The sequence below is a fragment of the Rattus norvegicus genome, chromosome 6, assembly GCF_036323735.1.
Source record: "Rattus norvegicus strain BN/NHsdMcwi chromosome 6, GRCr8, whole genome shotgun sequence".
Lineage (NCBI taxonomy): Eukaryota > Metazoa > Chordata > Mammalia > Rodentia > Muridae > Rattus > Rattus norvegicus.
In genome coordinates, this window is record NC_086024.1 from 13,714,861 (window position 1) to 13,734,450 (window position 19,590).

The 19,590-nt window shown below is 47.6% G+C and overlaps 1 protein-coding gene across 2 annotated transcripts in view; it reads right to left on the reverse strand.

Moving 5' to 3' along the window:
- Nucleotides 1–3,189: 3,189 nt before the first annotated feature.
- Nucleotides 3,190–19,590, reverse strand: part of Prkce (protein kinase C, epsilon) — a 486,882-nt gene continuing 470,481 nt past the window's right edge. Inside the window, exon 15 of one of the 2 annotated variants that reach the window (NM_017171.2) lies at nt 3,190–3,624. In NM_017171.2, the coding sequence (NP_058867.2) occupies nt 3,478–3,624 (147 nt within the window). In that variant the 3' untranslated portion in view covers nt 3,190–3,477. The remainder of the gene's footprint in view (nt 3,625–19,590) is intronic. The other variant, XM_039111827.2, reaches the window with a different exon arrangement.

The window sequence follows — 19,590 nt, forward strand, 5'->3', positions numbered from 1 at the left end:
TAGTTTTGAAGTTTCAGTCTGTAGCCCAGGCTGACCCTGAGCTGAGTCCTCCTGCCTCTGCCTCCAGAGTCCTGGATTACAAACGTGTCGCACTAAACTGGGGTTAGGTTTTAGAAGTTTTTGCTTGGTTGGTTTTTGAGACATCTTTTATAGCCCAGGCTGGCCCTGAACACATTATGTAGCTGAGGATGGCCTTGAACTTCTGGCCATACTGTCTCTGTCACCCAAGTGCTGAGACTCCAGGTGTGTGTCACTGCCCTGAGCTTTGTGGGTGCTGGGTAGGGATCGAGTCTACAGCTTCGTTCTTGATGGGCAAGCACTCTAACAACTCCATCCTAGAGTGTACAAAAGGCAGAAGGAGAGAGAGACGTCCTTGCTGGGACGGAGAGGCGAGATTTAACATCGTCATGTTTATCACGTTCTGGAACAATACACATTCACATCCTTTTGATACAGTACATTTGGCACAGTAATGTTCACAATGAGATCACACTAATGGATGGCGAGGGATCAAAATCACACCCAGAAAGGAAAAGAAGTGTACGAAGAAAGCTTCACAATACAAAAGAAAACCCCCTAAAATCAAATACGTTTCTATTCAGCCAGAATTACTTTGCACATAATTTAAAAAGAGGTAAATTTTTTTTAGCCTTCTTTTATTTTTAAAGCAAGAATGAATGGTGTTTTCACCTTTGGAGGGAAAAAAAAATATGTTTCTACTTCACAAAGTCCATAATGAGAGGTGGGGAGGAATTACTATCCTTCATGTAGGTTTTCGGTGTATTTTCCTTGTTTTGTACTTTTTTTTTTTGAGAAAGAGAGTGAGAGTTGGAGAAGTATGGACCTGGTAGATGATATCCTGCTGTCAGTGTGGCCGTGCCCACTACCACTGCTGTTTTTGTGATGCTGGGTACAAGGCTTCATACCAGCCAGGCAAGAGCTCTACCTCCAAGCCACATTCCCTGCGGCTAAGTTCTTGCTGAAAGGACTCAGAAGATACCCAAGGAACACACGTGTGTGTGGTTCTCCACTGGACACAAAGCATTGGCCAGAAGCCTCCTAGCCAGCAGGGCTATGGGCACCAAAAAGGAGCCAGGGGGCTGACTTCCTAGAGTTGCTGGTGGAATATATTGTTTGATTTCCCAGCAGTAGTGCCAGTGGCCCTGAGGAAGAGTCTAGCCTCCACTGGAACATGAATACCACCAAACCCTGGCGGGGGGCATTTGATATTGGCCTTGGCTGTTCAATGTTTGAAATGGTAAAGGAAGCAGAGGGAGAGAGGAGTTGGGGGGGGAGGGAGGGAGGGAGGGAGAGAGAGAATATCTGAGTATGATGGACGTATAATCATGTTTTTCTAAACATTGAGATGATACCACCATGAAGATGTTTCTGTGCTTGTTATCCGCTCTGAAAGATAGTCTTCCCCCAGTATGTCAAGTCACTGAAGATAAATTAAATTAACCTAATGTTCCTCATCACTTCCCTGGTATGCCAAACATACAGATCGATACAGCATAGTATTCAATATTTGCAAGCATCATAAGAATAGATCACAGTTACACCTGAGTTTTTCTTAAAAAAAAAAAAAAAGCAAAGAAGAGAACTGAAGGTCATCATCAGAGACAGAGGCTTCGACCGGCCATATGCAAATCGGGACACATTTAGTATGGGCTCAAAATAGTCACTGTCCAAGCTTGGAAACCACTGTCGGGAACATTCTTTTCTGTCTGCCGTCTCTATCAGGGCATGACATTGCATGGGGGAGCCGAGAGTGACTTTAACAGAGCTCAATATAAGGTTACACTTTTAACCCAAAAGGAAATAAACAGTATAAAGGGCCCCAGCCCTCCCTAAAGGAAACATACCTCTCTCTCAGTAACTTGAACCAATAGGTGATAAGGAGATTGCACCTGGACATTATTATAGTTATTCTTCCATAGACTAAGGTTTTATGATATGCCTGAGCATGCAGCAGTTGATACCTCTATATTCAATGAATTAATTCCACAGGCCTTGCAGCAAACACTATATACAAAAAAAAAATCTCAAATGTACAAAAGGCAAAAAGCTTCGTTAGTGCCTGTTTGCCACTCACAGGTATATATATTTAGGGGCGGTTGGGAAATCCACGTGCAACAGTTGGATCCCCTTCCCTGCTAAATCAGTTCTGTAAAACAGGTAATTGGATGGCCTCCAGGGGACATGTACACAAAACCACCGGGAACCCTTGGGAATCAAAACTGTAACACTCAGCGCAGCTACAGGGGGCAATGTCAGTCCGTTAAACAGAGTCCACGCGAGTTACCATCGAACGTCGCCAAAACTCTGGCCACATCCCAGCACCGTTGGTCCTCAGGTCAGTTGCTCCTTAGTCTCCTGACAACTGCCTGAGCCAGGCTGCGTTTCGTTCCTTGCATCCCCAAAGCAGATACTTCAGAGTTACTCTACATATCCAATGTCCTAAACCACAACACAGGGGTATGACCGTCTTGTAGAAGCGCAGAGAAAATAGGAGTTTATGCTGGGAACGTGGGGCAAGACTGGAGAGAGAATTTGGGAGTTAAGTTTTTCTGGAACCTTGGGGTCTTGGCTGTTGCTCTGGTGATCTTTGTGCTCAGGGAGAATTCTCATGATGAGAAGCCAGAGTTTCCTTCGCTCTCTTTGCATAGACCTCATGTATCACTAAAGTATCAATAATGAACTTTGGACGACTGGATTCTCACCGTGTATTAGCCCTTTAATATCTACCCGTGTTCACACTGGGATGTGTATCTTTTGGCCAATTAGAAAGTGAACTTGGTAACAGTTTTCTTTCTTTTTTCTTTCTTCCTCTTTTTTTTTCTTATTTTAAATGTTAAGAGTTCAAAATCAAAACGATTTCTTCCATGAGATACAAACGCACACAACTTTGGCATGCTCAAAAAAAGCTAAAACCAAAGCAAGCAGGAATGTGCAATTCCAGAGCAAACCGCCACAGTTGGACAGCCTGAGCATCCCCAGGATCCTCCCATGAAGGGCGTGCCTCGGGGCACCAGCCCTTGTGGAAGAAACTCTGGTCTCTTCTCTTAGGTAGCCGGGCAGGAATGGCGGGCCAGGAGGAATGAGAGAAGGGAGGAGTCAAGATTCCATGTCCAGTGGGCACAGCCAGAGTTTTCGTGGGTTTTTTTTCTTTGTAATAAAAGAACTGAAGCTGCTTCAGGGTTGTGGGTGGACGGCTACTCCAGACCTAGCACTGCACACAGAGCAGACGCAGTTCAAATCTGTGATCTTGGTGAGTCTGGACCAAAGAGGGCCTTCTGGTCACTGGGAGGGTGGGGAAGGACAGGGCCTGGGATGAGGGGATGCAATAAATAAGAGAGCAGATGTGGGACTGGGGCTCTGGGGAGGACGAATAGTTCGAGACATTCTGAGCCTCTGCAACACGGGATTGTCTCAACACCCTCCTTGCAGTGAGCTAACTCCATGTGAAGCAGTTTCTCAGGGCATCAGGTCTTCACCAAAGTAGGAGAAGCCTTTGAATTCTTCCTGGTTGATCTGCTTCACGATTGCTTCATCCACAAGTGTAAGTATTGGCTCTTCCCGGGTAAAGTCTTGGTCAAAGTTATTGACATCTCTCTTGGTTTTCTGTGGAGAGAAAAGAGACGGTGCTGAGTTGAGGCCTAACTTCCCTCTTGAGCCCCGCCCCCTCCCACTTGGAGACTGGGCATTGAGGTGGCCAGTCTCTCCAGCCTCTAGCTACTGGGAACAGATATAGGGCTGTTCCAATGAGGTAACAATGGATGGCCCCAGGACCCGGATGTGAAGAGGAGGAGAGCAAGAATGAGTCAAGGTGAGAAGGAAGAGGGTGCGTGAGTATGATGGAAAAGCAGGGAAGTGGGGTTCCCACAGGCTGAGTGTACACGTGTGCACATGTGCACATGTCTGTGCATGCGTGTGTGTGTGTGTGTGTGAGCCTGTGTGTGCATGCATTATATTTGTGTGCATGTGTATGAGTGCATGTATGTGAGCATGTGAGCATGTGTGCATGTGTGCGTGAGTGTGTGTGTGTGTGTGTGTGTGTGTGTGTGTGTAACGGGATGCATAGCTTCCATCTCATATCCCCTTGCTAGCATCTGCCATAGCTATCAAGTTCCATGGAGACCAGGGGACAAACTTAAATCCAACTTCTCACCCCAGCGCTTTTTCTTCCCATAGAGACAGACCTGATAGTCCTACATATCTACTTCACATGATCTCTCTCTGTGTAAAGATGGGCTTTAGCAGAACCCAGGGATGCCTTCCTCCATCTGCCCTCACCAGCGTCTCATTTTATGCCCCCGTGGCTTGGCCACTATCCCGACGTTAGCTCAACAATTGCTGGGATATTTTCATACTTTTTTCTAGACCAGCGTTCCTCAACCTGTGGGTCATGACCCCCCTGGGGGGATGGGTGGGATTGAATGACCCTTTCACAGGGGTCACCTAAGACCATCAGAAAACAGATATTTACATTGCAATTCATAACAGTAGCAAAATTATAGTTATGAGTAGCAACAAAGATAATGTTATGGCTGCCAGTCACCACATCATGAGGAGCTGTATTAAAGGGTCACAGCATTAGGAAGTTGGAGAACCACTGGTATAGATCATAAACTCCTTCTCTTAGGTAACTTTAGGTTACTTGGAGTTCTGCCACAATAAGTAAGCTTCGATGACTTATTCTCCAGCTCAGAAGGACAACCTAGCTAGACATTCAAGTTCCCCAGGCTCCCAGTTTTGAGGTCTTGAGTAGAGGGCAGCCACCAACCAACCCACATATCCTGGTTTTTGGAGAGGACAGGAATGTCAACAACACCCTACCTTTAAGGTCTTACAGATGAGTAAGAAAGGCAGTGTGGTTGTCTGGGGCGTACTGTTTTACAAAGAACTTCCATAGAGAAGTCAGGGTTTGGCTATGACCTGAAGGATGGTTTCTAGTTGTGGTGGGGTAGATGGCAGGTAGGATAAAAGAGAGGTTAAGAACATAGAGCGTGTATGCCCAGAACCATGGGTCTGTCAAGCCCCTGGACCGGACGGAGCCCACTGAGGGATAGTCAGGGGCTAAGACTGGAGTCCAACCACAGAGGCCTTCAGTGCTCGGCCTACAGGACTGAGCACAGTGGGTATGGGGTACAGAGGGGACTTGGGAGGCTCTTCAGCAGTACCTCTTTGGATGCTGGGTGTGATGGTTTGCTTATGCTTGGCCCAGGGTGTGGCACTATTAGGAGGTTTGGCTTTGTTAGAGTAGATGTGTCATTGTGGGCATGGGCTTTAAGACCCTCATCCTAGCTCCCTGGAAGCCAGTCTTCTGTTTGTTTTCAGAACAAGACATAGAACTTTCAGCTCTATGCTTGTCTGGATGCTGCCATGCTCCTGCCTTGATGATGGTCTGAATCTCTGAACCTGTAAGCCAGCCCCAATTGAACGTCGTCCTTATAAGAGGTGCCTTGGTCATGGTGTCTGTTCACAGCAGTGAAACCCTAACTAAGACACTGAGTAAACGGCAGTGCTTCTGGTTAGTGACCAAATGATGGGGTGCATCTTATAGAAAGGTCAGAGTTATTTTATAGGAAGGATAATACTGAGCTAGGCTATTCTTAGCAGAAACCTGTAATCTTAAAGGCGATAGTAAGTAGTCTGTGAGAGAGAGCACCTCTGAGACAAAGCTATACCTTGCATCTGCTTTTGAATGCTTGTCACGCATGTGAACAAATTCAAATCTCTTGAATTCTAGGAGAAAGGATCCTGGTCCATTTTGCTTAGGCTGGACTTTTTCCAACTTCCCTTCATACCCTCCTGAATAATGTATTTACCCCTTTCCCAAGAGGAAAATCCTATGGCAAGTTTGAGAGGTTCCAGAGCTTCTCAAAGCATCTTCACATCCACTCATTCATTTGATCTTTGCAATAGGCAGGTATTTTGATTCCAGTTTTACAAGAGAGGAAACTATGACTCAGACAGATTTGGTGGCTTGGCCGGGGTGAGACTGGGAAAGAGCTAAACTCACATCCAGGTCTCAGCATGGTGCCTCCTGACCCTGTAGAAGTTAGAGAGACGCAAATCCCATAGAAATGGGATGGCATACACGGCAAGGGTCAAGTCGAACCAGGAGACATTTTTTAGAAGAAGCCAATAGACTTTTGAGATAAAACCAGAAGGGCCTGGCATAGGCAAGTGGGGAGAGAGTTGGGCAACACAGTGAGAGGGGATAGAGTAGGGAGACTGGCAGGGGAGCCAGCCCAGTGACCCAGATTAGACACAATGATGGGCAGGAAGGAGCAGGGACAAGCTACTCTTCCCTGTCCTTAGCAGTCAGTCCTGAAGTCTGTCTCAGCCTGAGCAGTGAGTCTGGCTTGCAAGGACTGAGAAGGAGGACTGAGGAAACAAAGAGAACGCAAGAACTTTCCAGAAACAGCATTTGTGGCTGGGGATGGCTGTACTCTCTTCAGACAGGGAACGTAGATATAGTGTGGTCTTCTCCAACCAGACGGCAGGCCCCGGGTGGGCTAGCTGTTGTCCTTGGGGGTTCAGGGCCAGAGGAAAGGGAGGGCCTATGCAAAGAGCTGCTTCAGAGAGGAACAACGAAACTGGTCCCCAGGGTGATGAAAGCTGGCTGTGGGAGGGGGTGGCTGGGGAAGGCACATGGCAGCAGCTCTTCAGAGGATCTCTGTGGAAGGAGGGAAGGGTCATAGGGTCAAAGAGTTGGGAGGGCTCTCTTGGGTGAAGGCTGGCCAGAGAGATCTGGGAGGCAAAGAGGTAGTGGTGACAACTTGCAAAGTGACAGGTATTGTCCAAAGGGCAACCGAATGCACATGCTTTGGTGTTCGGAGCGAAAGGTTTGCAGAGGAGGGAGACAGATGCACAGAGTAGGACAGGAGGAAAGGTCCCTGTGGAACATAGCCAAGGATGAGCTAGAATTCTTGGTCAGGAACACCCTTTCAGCTAGGAGGGCAGGGAGCACTTAAAGAACCCCAGAAAACCCGTAAGCTGGTTGGCATTGACTGTTCCTGCTTACTTAGTCGCTCGGATTTCATCAGTTGGCAGTGACAGATTCGTGTTCATTAGTCACAGAAACTGGTTTGCTTTCCTGAGGTGCCCTGGGCACAGCAATGGAGCTGGAGTCCACAGTGTGTCCACACTTCATACCTCATTGCTGTGTGTTTTGAGAACCACGCTCTGCTAATGCATCTAGAGATGATTCTACCGTGAGCTCGCTGGGAGAGTCACTTCGCTCATCTGTGTTTCTCGTGGGAATCCCGGAGTCATGTGAGGGCAGGCAGCAGGGCACACCATTTCTCCCTCCTAGAGGCCATCTAGAAATACTGCTGGGCATCAAGCCCATGCCTTGCACATAACAGGCACCGCCAATTCACCACTGAATCACATCCCCATGCCAGAAGATGCTATTCTTGGTGACCTCTGCAGACTGGTCACAACTCCTTGCATAACTTGGCTCCTGGCCCTAGTTTCCTTGGAGATATTTTAGGTGCACGTTAGTTATCCATTTTCTTTCTTTCTTTTTTAAAAAAGATTTAATTATTTATTCTATATAAGTATACTGTAGCTGTCTTCAGACACACCAGAAGAGGGCATCAGATCCCATTACGGATGGTTGTGAGCCACCATGTAGTTGCTGGGAATTGAACTCAAGACCTCTGGAAGAGGAGTCAGTGCCCTTAACCGCTGAGCCATCTCTCCAGCCCCACCCATTTTCAATTTAAATAAGTAATAGTCCCATGGGATTCAATTCATGATCGTTGGAGACTGGAGACTTGGGAAGGTTTTCAAAGCACCTTGTATCCCCGTCACTGGCATACAGGCAGCATGGCATCCCCCAAACCAGAAAGGGCTGAGGGAGGCTCCTTCACCAATTTTGTTCTTTGAAATACTGCTGCTTTCTTCAGAGCACACACAAGACTCAACTCTACTCTGGGCCTTAGTTGTCCATATACCTTCCCAGTGCCCACACTGTGCAGCCCAAGATGTAGCATTGGACATACAGAGCCTTGTCGGACTCTGCAGACCTTCCCTCCTCCACAGAGTCTTTCCCACAACCTCTGGGCCACACTCAGGGAAGGCTGTGTGGAGGAAGACAAAGACCACTGTCCCTGAGATTGTCCTTGTCTGCTTATAGGGCATTGATGTTAATCTCTGGGCACTGGTCTCCCTATCTGTGAAGGTTGGGGTGGTGACACCGCCCTGTAGGAGGATGACAGATGTATTGGGTCGGCACCTGAGAGTGTAGGTGCTGTGTGCCATGGGCCTACATCACATACTATTGATGAGCATCTCGAAGCTATGGGACAATCCTTCTCTCTCTGCCTCCAAATCCTAAACCACAGCTACGTCAGGCCTGCCTGAATGTCCCAGCACTTACTTTACCGATCTTCTAAGGCCTTCTTTGATGCTTCACCACTCTGGGGACCAAGTCCCAAGTTCCTGTGCTTGGTCACTTCCAAGTCCTTCCAGATCCTGTTCCCGTGCACCCTGCCATCACATCTGGGTTGTGCTGAGCTGTACGATGATGCTGCAGGCTCACAGGACTTCTTCACACCTTCATCCTTTGCACAGATCACTTTCTGTCTGGAGCACCCCTTTCCCCCTCTTCCTTGCCTATAGGTCTCCATCGGTTTTATGCCAGTATGAAATGCCTCTCCTGAAAGCCTCGCTCATCCCTCTGTGAGCGGTCTGAGAGAAACCTTGGATGGATGGTCCACCATTTCTCCACTGTAGTCCTCCCTATGAGCCCTGCACAAGCAGGGAACGGCTTGAAGTCACCACTTTGTCATCAGCCTAGTGTTATGCCTGTCACTTATTAATATCCATAGTCATCTGCTGGAAGAAATGACTGAGCCTCTCCTGCTGCTACTGTATCTAAAGCCAGCAAAGTGACCTGGATTGGGGGCCGATGGCTGCCATCCTGCCAGAGGAGTTTGTCCTTTGGGGATGCAGAGGTGGGAATGGGGTGGCAACTAAGGTGTGACTCATGAGGAGTCTGCAGTTGGACAGTCCAGATGAGGCCTGAGCCCCAGGGCCATATGAGTGGGAGTTAGGCCTAATTGATGGCCTGTCTTGTCCTAGTGCTGGAGGCACAGAGTTCTCTAATTGCCGGTACAAGATAACCAGAAACAGTAACCAGAAAAAAAAAACAAAAACAAAAAAAACAAAAACAAAACAAAACAGAAAAAAGGGTTGGGGATTTAGCTCAGCGGTAGAGCGCTTGCCTAGCGAGCGCGAGCGCAAGGCCCTGGGTTCGGTCCCCAGCTCCGAAAAAACAAAACAAAACAAAACAAAACAAAACAAAACAAAACAACAACAACAAAAAACCAGTAACCAGCTGGGGTTTGGGGAAATTCCATCAAGGCAAATGCATTTAGGGCCTTGGTGGGTCTGTATGTTAGAGGAAGACGTTAGAGGAAAACAAAGTTCCTACTTCCTCTGGCATTTCTTCAGTAATGGAAGCCTAGGCTCGGGAGATCCAAACCTAACTTCACGGAAGACACACATTTCTGGCACCTACAGGGGGTGGAGGGAGGAGGATGAAGGAAGAACCGGAGCCTCCCACATCTGAGAGACTGTACCCAGGGCACCAAGCTCCCAGGGCCTGCCTTACCTTTTGGCCAGGAGGCTCCCTGGGTAGCAGAGTAGACCCCAGGACCAAGATGGGTCCTGACTACCTTCTTTCTGAGAAGGATGATTCTTTCTTAGCTCTCACATAGCCGTCTCTCAATGCCAGCTTTGGGAGAAGCCATGCTGTTTGCCTCTGTGACATCTGCCTCTGTCCTAATGTGATATCCAGTTTAGCTGATGACAGTGCTCTTCCAGACTGTGTCATGGGACTGGCCTTCAAATGTCCATTTTGCTGGTGCCTCTCATGTTCTTCCTCTGCCTGGTCAGAGCCATGAAACCATGCCTCATGGTTGTGGCTGGAAATGGGGTACACGATACCTGCACCTTTGGGTCTCTCTTAAGTATCCCTCAATGCCAGCCTTTCCCACCTCCCTCTCTTCCCAAGTCTCCCTCAGACTGTCTCTTGCATTTGGCTCTCCTACTGTGTGTTATGGGTGTCATTCCTTCACACATCACAGGTGGGCGATAGTCCGTGAGGCACCCACTGCAAACACGAAGCAGCGGGACACATCACGCTGATGAGCTCAGAATGATTTTTTTTATTTCACTTAACTGACCCCTTGGCTTTGAAACATCAATGTTCCAAGTTCCACGTCCTTTCTTTCCTATAATATTCTAAAATAAAAAAAGAATTTCCATCAAGAAAGAGCTTTCTCAGCATCTATCCACTGGATCTCTTGACACATTTACTCATTATAAATGCATTCCCATCAGTAAGGCACATGTAAATTTCTACACACACGCTGCTATGTAAGAGTTTGTTTTGTTGTTGTTTTGTTGTTTGTTTGTTTGTTTTTGAGACAGGGTTCCTCTGTGTCTCCCTGAGTGGTCTAGAACTTACTCTGTAGACCAGGCTGGCCTTTAACTCAGGATCTGCTTGCCTCTGCCTTCCAAGCACTGGGATTGAAGGCACATGCTGCCACCACCTGCTTTATAAAAATTTTGGATTTCCTTTACAGAGAAAACAGGGTAAAAGTTATGGGGAACTAGGCTAGTACTCACTTCCGGCAGGGTTTGTCATAGCTCCCAACCTGCCAAGAGCCCCTGGTGGCGCCATACACTTTCCTCATCCACCTCCCTCTTCCGGGGTAGCTGGAGCAGACTGCTCAACTCCCGGTCTTTGTCTGAGAAACACCAAGTGCTGTGGTGTTAACCTGTCCTTGGTGGCAACCCTTAAATTAGGCCTGTGCTGTTTGCAATGATTGATGTGTATTTACCCTTGCTTGCCAACCAACGGAGTCAGGTTACGAGGTTTAACTGAGGCAGGAAGAGCCACTCTAAAGTGTGGGCAGCATCATCTAATGGACTAGTGGCCCTGGTCAAATGCAGAAAACATATGTAATACTGGGATTCATTTCTAAAAGTCTGGTCTATGAGGAATGTCTCCAGGGGCCTTCTGGCCAGGAGGCTCCCTGGGTAGCATGGTAAACCCCAGAACCAAGCTGGGTTCTGACTACTTTCTGTCTGAGAAATCTAACAAGTCTCCTATTAGAGGCTGCTCAGTGGGGACTGTGTGTGAGAAGCACACACATGCTTGGAGCGTTTTCCTATGAGCCTAAGGTTAACTGACTCCTAGCAATTTACCGTTCTCTCTCTAAACATCCACAAATGAATTCCTATTAAAAAATTTGCGATTCAGGATGGAGAGATGGCTCAGTGGTCAAGAGCACCTGCTGTTTTGCCAGAGGACCCAGGTTCAATTCCCAGTGCCCACATGGCAGCTCACAACTGTCTGTAACTTCAGTTCCAGGGCATCCAAAAGCCTCACACAGACATGCATGCTGCGAAAAGCCCACCAATGCACATAAAATAAATAAATCATTAAAACCTTTTTAGACTTTTGCTTTAATAATACTAGCTCAGGGATGCTAAGAGGGTTCAGTGGATAAAGAAAGGCACCTACTCACAAGCCTAAAGACTTGAGTTGGATCCCCAGGACCCACGAGGTAGAAAGAAAGAATCAATTCCTGCAAATTGTTCTCTGACCTCCACTCCCATGTGCACACTCCTACACACATAAATAATAAATGTAAGAAATATTAAAAATAACAACCATCTATAAACAACCCAATATTTTTCTAAATACTATTCCTGACAGGCCTGTGTGCCTGTCTCTGCTCGGCTCATTGGTCTATTTTGTTATGTTCAAGTCACCATGAGCTGGAGCAGACCCTTCAGTAACAGGGCCTAGACAGCAGCCCAATCCCAGATGCACACATCAATCACCTGAGAGGGTTTTAACCAAGGCAGCCGGTGCCTGCCTCAGGAGGGGAGTCTGCTTAATTGATCTGAGGTTTGGCCAGAGAGAGAGCTGTTATAGGTGCTTAAGTGAGACTTAGGAATTGTAATTAATTTCTCTTGGCTTTCAGTTCTCTCCAAAGATAACTTGCCCTGGTCTTTGTATTTTGAGTATGTTTCTCTCTGGGGAAAATTCATTGCAGGCACAACCATAGCCTTGCTTCATTTAGTTCTGTCCTTTGGGGTGTGTGTGTGCGTGTCTGTGTGTGTGTCTGCGTGTGTGTGCATGTGTGTGTCTGTGTGTGTGTCTGCGTGTGTGTGCATGTGTGTGTGTGTGTGTGTGTGTGTGTGTGTGTATGTGTGTGTGTAGGCGGGTGTCAGAGATAGAACCAATAATTCCCTACATTCTTAGCAAGTGTCCTATGACAGCTACAGCCCCAGCCTGGTCACTGTTTAACGGGAGCTCTTGGTCTATCAAAAACAAACACAGCTGTAACAGGAACATAAGCCTTGCCCCAGACCTCAGGAACTCGGACTCTGGAGAGGTGGGGCCCAGCCTCTGTACTTTTAAACTCTGAGTAATTTAGATGCATGGCCTTGTTGAGGCTGTGAATGCAGGGGTGGGTCACTTTCTTTTTCTTATCTGTTTCCAATGGCCTTTTTGTCGTAAAAAGCTTGTTCAGGAACCTCTGGTTCTGGATTTAGCTCCTTGACGTTCGTGCTAACGATGGACATTTCTTTTTGGTTTCCCCTCTTCCATCCATGCCTGATACACCTTTTAAAAAAATGGAGACATCTAAAAGCTTATCAGTGAACCCCCTCCGTTTCGTCTGATAGGAAGTTCAGTGGCTCAGTCTCAAACTCTTCGCCTGAACACCTACGTCAGTGGTTCTCAGCCTACAGGGTTGTCACTCACAATGGCAAACTTATCGTTATGGGGTAGCAATGAAGTAATTCCATGGTGGGGTGGGCACAGCACGAGGAACTGTATTAAAGGGTCACAGCATTGGGAAGGTTGAGGACCACTGCCCTAGATTCTATTTGGATGGCTGTGACCTGCTGTGGCTGCTGGGACTTGAACCTCTTGGAAAGCAGCCAGTGCTCTTAACTGCTAAGCCATCTCTCTAGTCCCCTAGATTTTATTCTAGTCTCTCCAATTACCAATCTTTCTGGCTTTTGTATCCACATTTGCTCATCCATAAAATGGGGATATTAATTAGTATTGGTCTCCACGCTTTTGCCATAAGGATCAAGCTACCGACTATAATGAGACGGGAGCCGGAAATGCCACCAAACTAACTAAATTATTAGCACGATGTTTTCAAGTATAGATGGAAGTGACGAAGAGGGTTCTGCCCAGTCGCGCTTCCTAGCAAACGGTCAAATGTGTGATCACTCAATAGAGCCTTCCTTAACAGGTCACACATGGTATATATGTACATACAGATGCATATATGTACATACGGATGCATATATGCATGCGATAAGAATTGTTGAAAGAGGCCGGGAATTTGAAGGAGAGCAGAGAGGAGTGTATGGGAGGGTTTGGAGGAAGAAGAGGGAAGGGAGAAATGTTGTAATTAAGTTACAGTTTCAATAATAAACAAATAGAGATGAGAGAGAAAAGGGTGTTTTTTGGGGTGCTCACTCCCCGCCCTTTATGTTCCCCGCTATAACGTTCATGGATGCGGTTCGTACAGTGTGCATCCTGGTGGGCCACCTTTATACTTTCTGGAACAAGGCAGCATGAAAAAATGGCAGAAGCCAGTTTTGCTTTGAGCTTGCTGTGCCAGCCTGGCTCCTGCTTCCTGTGAAGAACACACACAGACAGGGGCCAGGAGCCTGGAACACGGGAGTAGCAGAGCCAGACTGGGGACCTGGGCCTCCCCTGCCGACACACCGACCAGGAGCGGAGTCTCGGGTCCTGAGTTCTTCTGCATTTCCCAGAAGTGCCCCACTTGCTTTTTCCTGTTTAATTCAATATTCAGAATTCTCCAATTCATTCCTTAGCTGCTATCCATTCTCCTAATTGAGCACTCCAATAACTCTCCACAGTCCTGGAGTCGTGAGCCCCATTTTGTGACGTTGCTTGCACTTCGAATGGGAGAAGAAAACCAATGTTGATTTCCCTTTAAAGCATGAGCGATGAGCTTTACAGCAGCTGAAGTCAGAAGCCCCCAGTCCCTGGTCACTCCCTGGTCTAAGAAGGGAAAAGGGGGTGAGGGAGATGGTTGGCACACAAAGGCAGGAACTGCAGAAGCCACAGATGGGACCTCACAGGCCCCAGCACAATCTGACAGCTCTCTAATGTACTCTGTGGGACACCGAGGAACACACTGTCTCTGTCTGTCTCTCTCTCCCTTCTTAACACAGGGTCTTTCCTCTATAGCATGGCTGGCCTAGAACTCAGAATCATCCTGTCTCTTTAGTGCTTGGATTAAAGGCATTACCCACCATTCCTGAGGATATTCACGTGCATATATTTATATGAAAGTACATAATATATACATTTATGGATATATGCATTTATATAATACATGTGCATATAAATATATTGTATTATGTGCATGTATGTGCACATGTGTGCAACTTTATAATGCATGTACGTCTGATGACAACTTTCTGGAGTTGACTCTTGCCTTCTATCTTGTTGAGGCCAAGTCTCCTTTCTGCCTCTCTGTAGTCCGGTCTGTGGGCCCATGAGCTTCTGGCTGCTCCTCTTGTCTCTGCCTCTCATTTTACTTTAGGAGAGTTGGGATTACAGGTGTGTGCACCAGGTGTGTGCACCAGGTGTGTGCACCTGCATCCGGCTTTTCACATGGGTTCTGCGGCTCAAACTCAGAGCATCATGCTTGGGTACTCAAACTTTTACATGTTGAGACATCTCTGGGCTGCTCTTGAACTCTTCCTGATCCTCTGACCTCCACTTCCGGAGTGTTGGGATTACTGGTGTGAGTCAAGGCTCCTCCCTACAGGCGTATTTTTAAAATGAACCAAATGGCCTCAGACTACTGGTCACACTTGAACAACTAACCACAGGTGAATTCTGTCAGGCCACCTGCTGGATGGAATTCATTTCTCCTCCTCCCCTCCCATTCATGGTTTGCTAACATTTAAGTTTTTAAAATATATATATAAATAAAAATTAAATGTTTAAAGTCTTGCTAAAAATAAATTCCATTTACAGAGTTACTTTAGGAAAAGAAAGAGGCAAGCCATCCTAGAATTCTGGCACTGCTCACTTCTGTCCTCACATCAACAGTTATTTGCAAAATCAAGTGTGTTCAGCCAGTTACTATTTCTGCATTAGCTGGACCTCATAGACAAGCACAGCCTCCCGTCACAGGAACGGACAGGTGGTTACAAAGCCCCAAACCTTTGTTGGCATACTCTTTGAAACAAAAGACAAAACAAAGCAATCCCCCAAAGCTGTAGGGTTTGTTCAGAAGAAAGGGGATAGGGTGGGTCCCCCACTCACAACTTCCCAGTGGCTTCTGCTGCCACAGGAGCAGGAATGGCGTTCTTTGTCTTTCACTGCTAGTGGCTGAGGAGATTGCCACAGCTCTTTTCAAAGTACTTCTGCCACTGACTTACATTCCACAGCTTGAGCATTTTAAGTGAATGTGTAGAGTGGAAAGTGAAGTCTCTGGGTCTGGGTGCTCAGACTGAGAGGGTCAATCCTCTCCGTGGACTTGACCTCTGAGCATATCAGTGAGAGTGTTTCCTTAGTGAATTTTAACTGACGAGGGGAAGACACACCCTGGATGTGGCTGGCGCCCTCTCTCCTGCTGGTGCCCTGGACTAAATACAAAGAGGGAAAGGAGGGAGGCGCTCAGTATGCTATCTGTCCCTGCCACGCTGCCCTCCCGGCCCTGGGCTCTATTTCCTCTCCACCCGTGAGCTCAGGCCTTCCCAGCCACGGGGTCTACTTCCTGTCCACCTGTGATCTCAGCAAACCTTGTCTTTCTCCAGGTATTTTGTCTTGACAGTGAGAAAGGCCTAGACACTGGGATGACTAAGACACCCCCTAAAGCAACAGTCGAATTTTTCTAAAAGGCCAGGTAGTAAACATGTTAGGCTCTGAGAGCTCTGCGGTCTCTGTCGCAATCATACCCCTCCACTGTTGTAGCACAAAGGCACCACGGACACTATGTAACTGGATGACCCTGGATAGCATACCCATAAAATTTTATTAATAGATTCTGACATCAGAGCCTCCCCAGTCTTCACACCTGGATAAGCCACTGATTCAAGTAGGGAATCTAATGTCTCCTGTATGTGATACAACACAACGTAGCTGTGTCTTGTGAATTCCTCTTTCTTGGCATATTTAGGTCTTTCTGGTGAGAGTGTACCCTGTTAGTTTCTCCAGGGGGTGGTACACTGGTTCAGAGTTGGGGTGCAGTTCAGTGGAACACTTGTCCAGCAGGTGAGTGTCTGGGTTCACCTTCAATATTTCAGTGAGTATCACTGACTGAAGCAGTCCCTTATAAAAGCTGACTTTCATGGTACCACAGCTCTCTGAATAACACACATGCGGGAACAAGCCCCGAGAAGAGACAAACCCTGAGAAAGTTCCAGGCCTGGAAATGCCCCATTGCTTAAGACCTTCAGAACACATGAGTGAGTCCCCAGCAAGAGAACACCTCAGGCTTCGATGAGTGAGGTATGTATGCTCTCCCGAGGAGGCTGTAAGTGACAAGGGACCTCCTGCTCATAGACCCTGGGTCAGAAACTCTTTCCAAAACAGACCTGTAAGGACCAGTAGAGTCAACTGTCTGAGACCATTAGCTCCAGGCACACTTCTCTCCCTATTCTTGGGAAGAGGCTTTGTGGGCATTGCCCATGACCAACTGCTTCATCCTGTCTGGCTCCATATATGAGAGTCTTTGGCTTGGGCCATTTGACTATAAAACCTAGCAACAGAGACCAAAGCTGAAATCTCAGCTAAGAGTCACCTCGGTGCCGATTAAATCCAAGTTGGCCTACAGTGCACATGGACATGACTAGGTCCAGAGTTCCCAATGGCCTACCGGTGTCTCTACCAGTACTCTGAGTAGGGCAAAGCTGGCTGTACCCAGAGCAAGGAAGCCCGCTGTACCTCTCTCATCTGTCATGCCCGGGTCTGCTGCACAAACTTCCCCTTGCTCGAATGAACTCTGCAGGGCCTAGCAGAGCACAATGCTCTTTTTCCCTGGTTGGAGGCTCAACGGCTCTTTTAACAGCAGAGCTGAGGGCAGGAGAGGGTTAGTCCCCCTTTCACAATGTGGTATACCAGCCCGGGAGCCGCTGCAAAAGACAGGGGCCTTTGCTATCTGAGAAAGGAATGCTCTTGCTTGGGGAACTGTCCCCAAAGCTACTGGTCCTGTCTTACACCTCCACTGCCCCTCCTCCATGCCTGGAAAGAATTCCTCTTTCTTGGCACTTAAAACTAATAGTTCAGCTGGCTGGTGGCCGTCTTTTACAACCTGGAGCTCCGTGTGGGTATCTGCCTAGTGTTCATCGCTGCTTTGGTACCTGGGATCCCCTCAGTTTCTTCTTGGAATAAGTTATAAAGCTCAGAGCTACAGGCCTGACTAGATATGGACCCTGGACAGGGTGCGCTAGATGCCCAACACAATGTCTGCACCCGCTCCGTGGAGGTAAACCTTGCCATATCCTCCAGTGAGGATGAGGACCATGCTCGTAGGCATTAAACGACTTGCCCACGGTGCCCTCAGCCAATCAGCAAGCAGTGAGTCATGACTTGTGTTCGGCTTGTTCTGCCTGAGGCTGGTTCCCTGGCGTGTGCCATCCTGCCTCTTGTTGATCCCTGCCAGGAGGCACGGATGGTGACTGATGTACTGGCTAGAAGAGCTCTGCCCAGCCAGAGCTTCTAGCTCACGATTTCTGCCAGTTGCATGTGGCTGCATTGTAAAGAGAATGCATTCACCTCATGTTGCTCAGTTCATCAGCCGCCATGACTATTAAGGTGTTGGTGCTACAAAGAATGCTCAGTGACTAAGAGAAATTCATGCTCTTGCCGAGGTCCTGGGTTTGGTTCTCAGCACCCACAGAGCAGTTCGAAACTACCCGAAGCCCCAGTTCCACGGGGTCTGGCACCTCTTCTGGCCTCTGTGAGCTCCTCCATGTATGCAATGTCCATACATACAGCTAAGCATGTAAGCATGTTCACGTGCATGCGTGCGCGCACACACACACCCACACACACACACCCACACACACTCACAAATACATTTAAAAGAGATTTCAGGATTTATACTTTATGGGTGTAGCAAGCACCTAATCCTTGGCCCTTAGGAATTTTGGGGTGGGGGTGTGTGTCTCTTTCTGTATGCCCTTGTACATATCACTTCAGGCTAACACTCCAAGATTCAGCAAACTGTACTTTGCATGTACCCTCTGTGATGTGTTATGTATTCTATTCAGATGTCGTGTCCATCCTGTTCTTTGCTACCCCATTGCAACTTCTGCCTTTTCAGATTCTTTTCCCCACTGAACTGATTTGCCAGCCTATTTCTGGGTGGATCTTGAAGTGCAGTTCGAAGGTCCTGGGGCCCAAGGGACTGAGCATGCTATGGAAAGTAAAGGGATGGAAACCTCTAGGAGGGGATATCGCCCCACCTGCTATGCTATCTTGGGCCAAGGCCGCTGAGCAAGGGTTGGTCTGCAGGGAGCAAGCTGTACCTGGATGGACATGCAGCAGTAACATCTGGGCCTGTGTCTCCAGCTGGAAGCAGGCAGCATACCGTGGCTCACAGGAGCTCACTCTGCTGCCAACTGTGGCAACCTCTGCCACTCACTATGGACATTTTGATGCAGTAGCATTGCTAAGAGCTAGAGTTTTCAAGAGAGAAACTTTGCAGTCTGCTCCCAGCAAAGCCCAGGGCTCTTCATTCAGCAGCCTCCCCCTTTGCCTTATTTATGAAAATGTGCCAGATAGAGATCAGTTCTCTTGGTCTGGGATTTATTATATTGCTGCCTGCTGGCTTTGAAACAGGAATGGTAAATCTTCAGATATGTGCCTCACACGTCAGGGTGAGATCACCCACTTTCTCTCCCCATTCAACAACAATGTCAGGTTTCCAAATACAGGAACTAATTACCCTAAACTTCCAGACATAGACTGGCATGGGTCTTGGGCCATAAAAGGTGTGAAGAAAATTTAGAGATGACCCTGGGCGAGCAAGCACTGCAGCGATCTATAAGGTCTACAGAGTGCATTCACTCATCCCCATCTGACCAAATGCCTGCGGTATATCAGGAAGCATCCTAAGTAGGGGGTGGTGGTGGTGGGGAGACATACCGCTAATCAAAACAATAGAATTCCCTCAGCAGAAGTAATGGCTGACCTCGGCTCACAGATGTAAGGCAGCATATTGGACCCTTGTTTCTACATCATTGTGCATGTTTTATATAATAAAAATGTAAAAAACTGGAACCCTACCCTTAAAGGCATGGTGCTGAGTGAAAGACGCAAGACAAACAAACAATAGACACACTGTGTGGCTCTGTTTATGTAAAGCTTGAGAAAACAAATAGAAATGGCAGCTGCAAGAGATAGGCTAACACCAAGAGGAAGGCTAAACACCAAGAGGAAGGTTAAACACCAAGAGGAAGGCTAAACACCAGGAGTAAGGTTAAACACCAAGAGGAAGGTTAAACACCAAGAGGAAGGCTAAACACCAGGAGGAAGGTTAAACA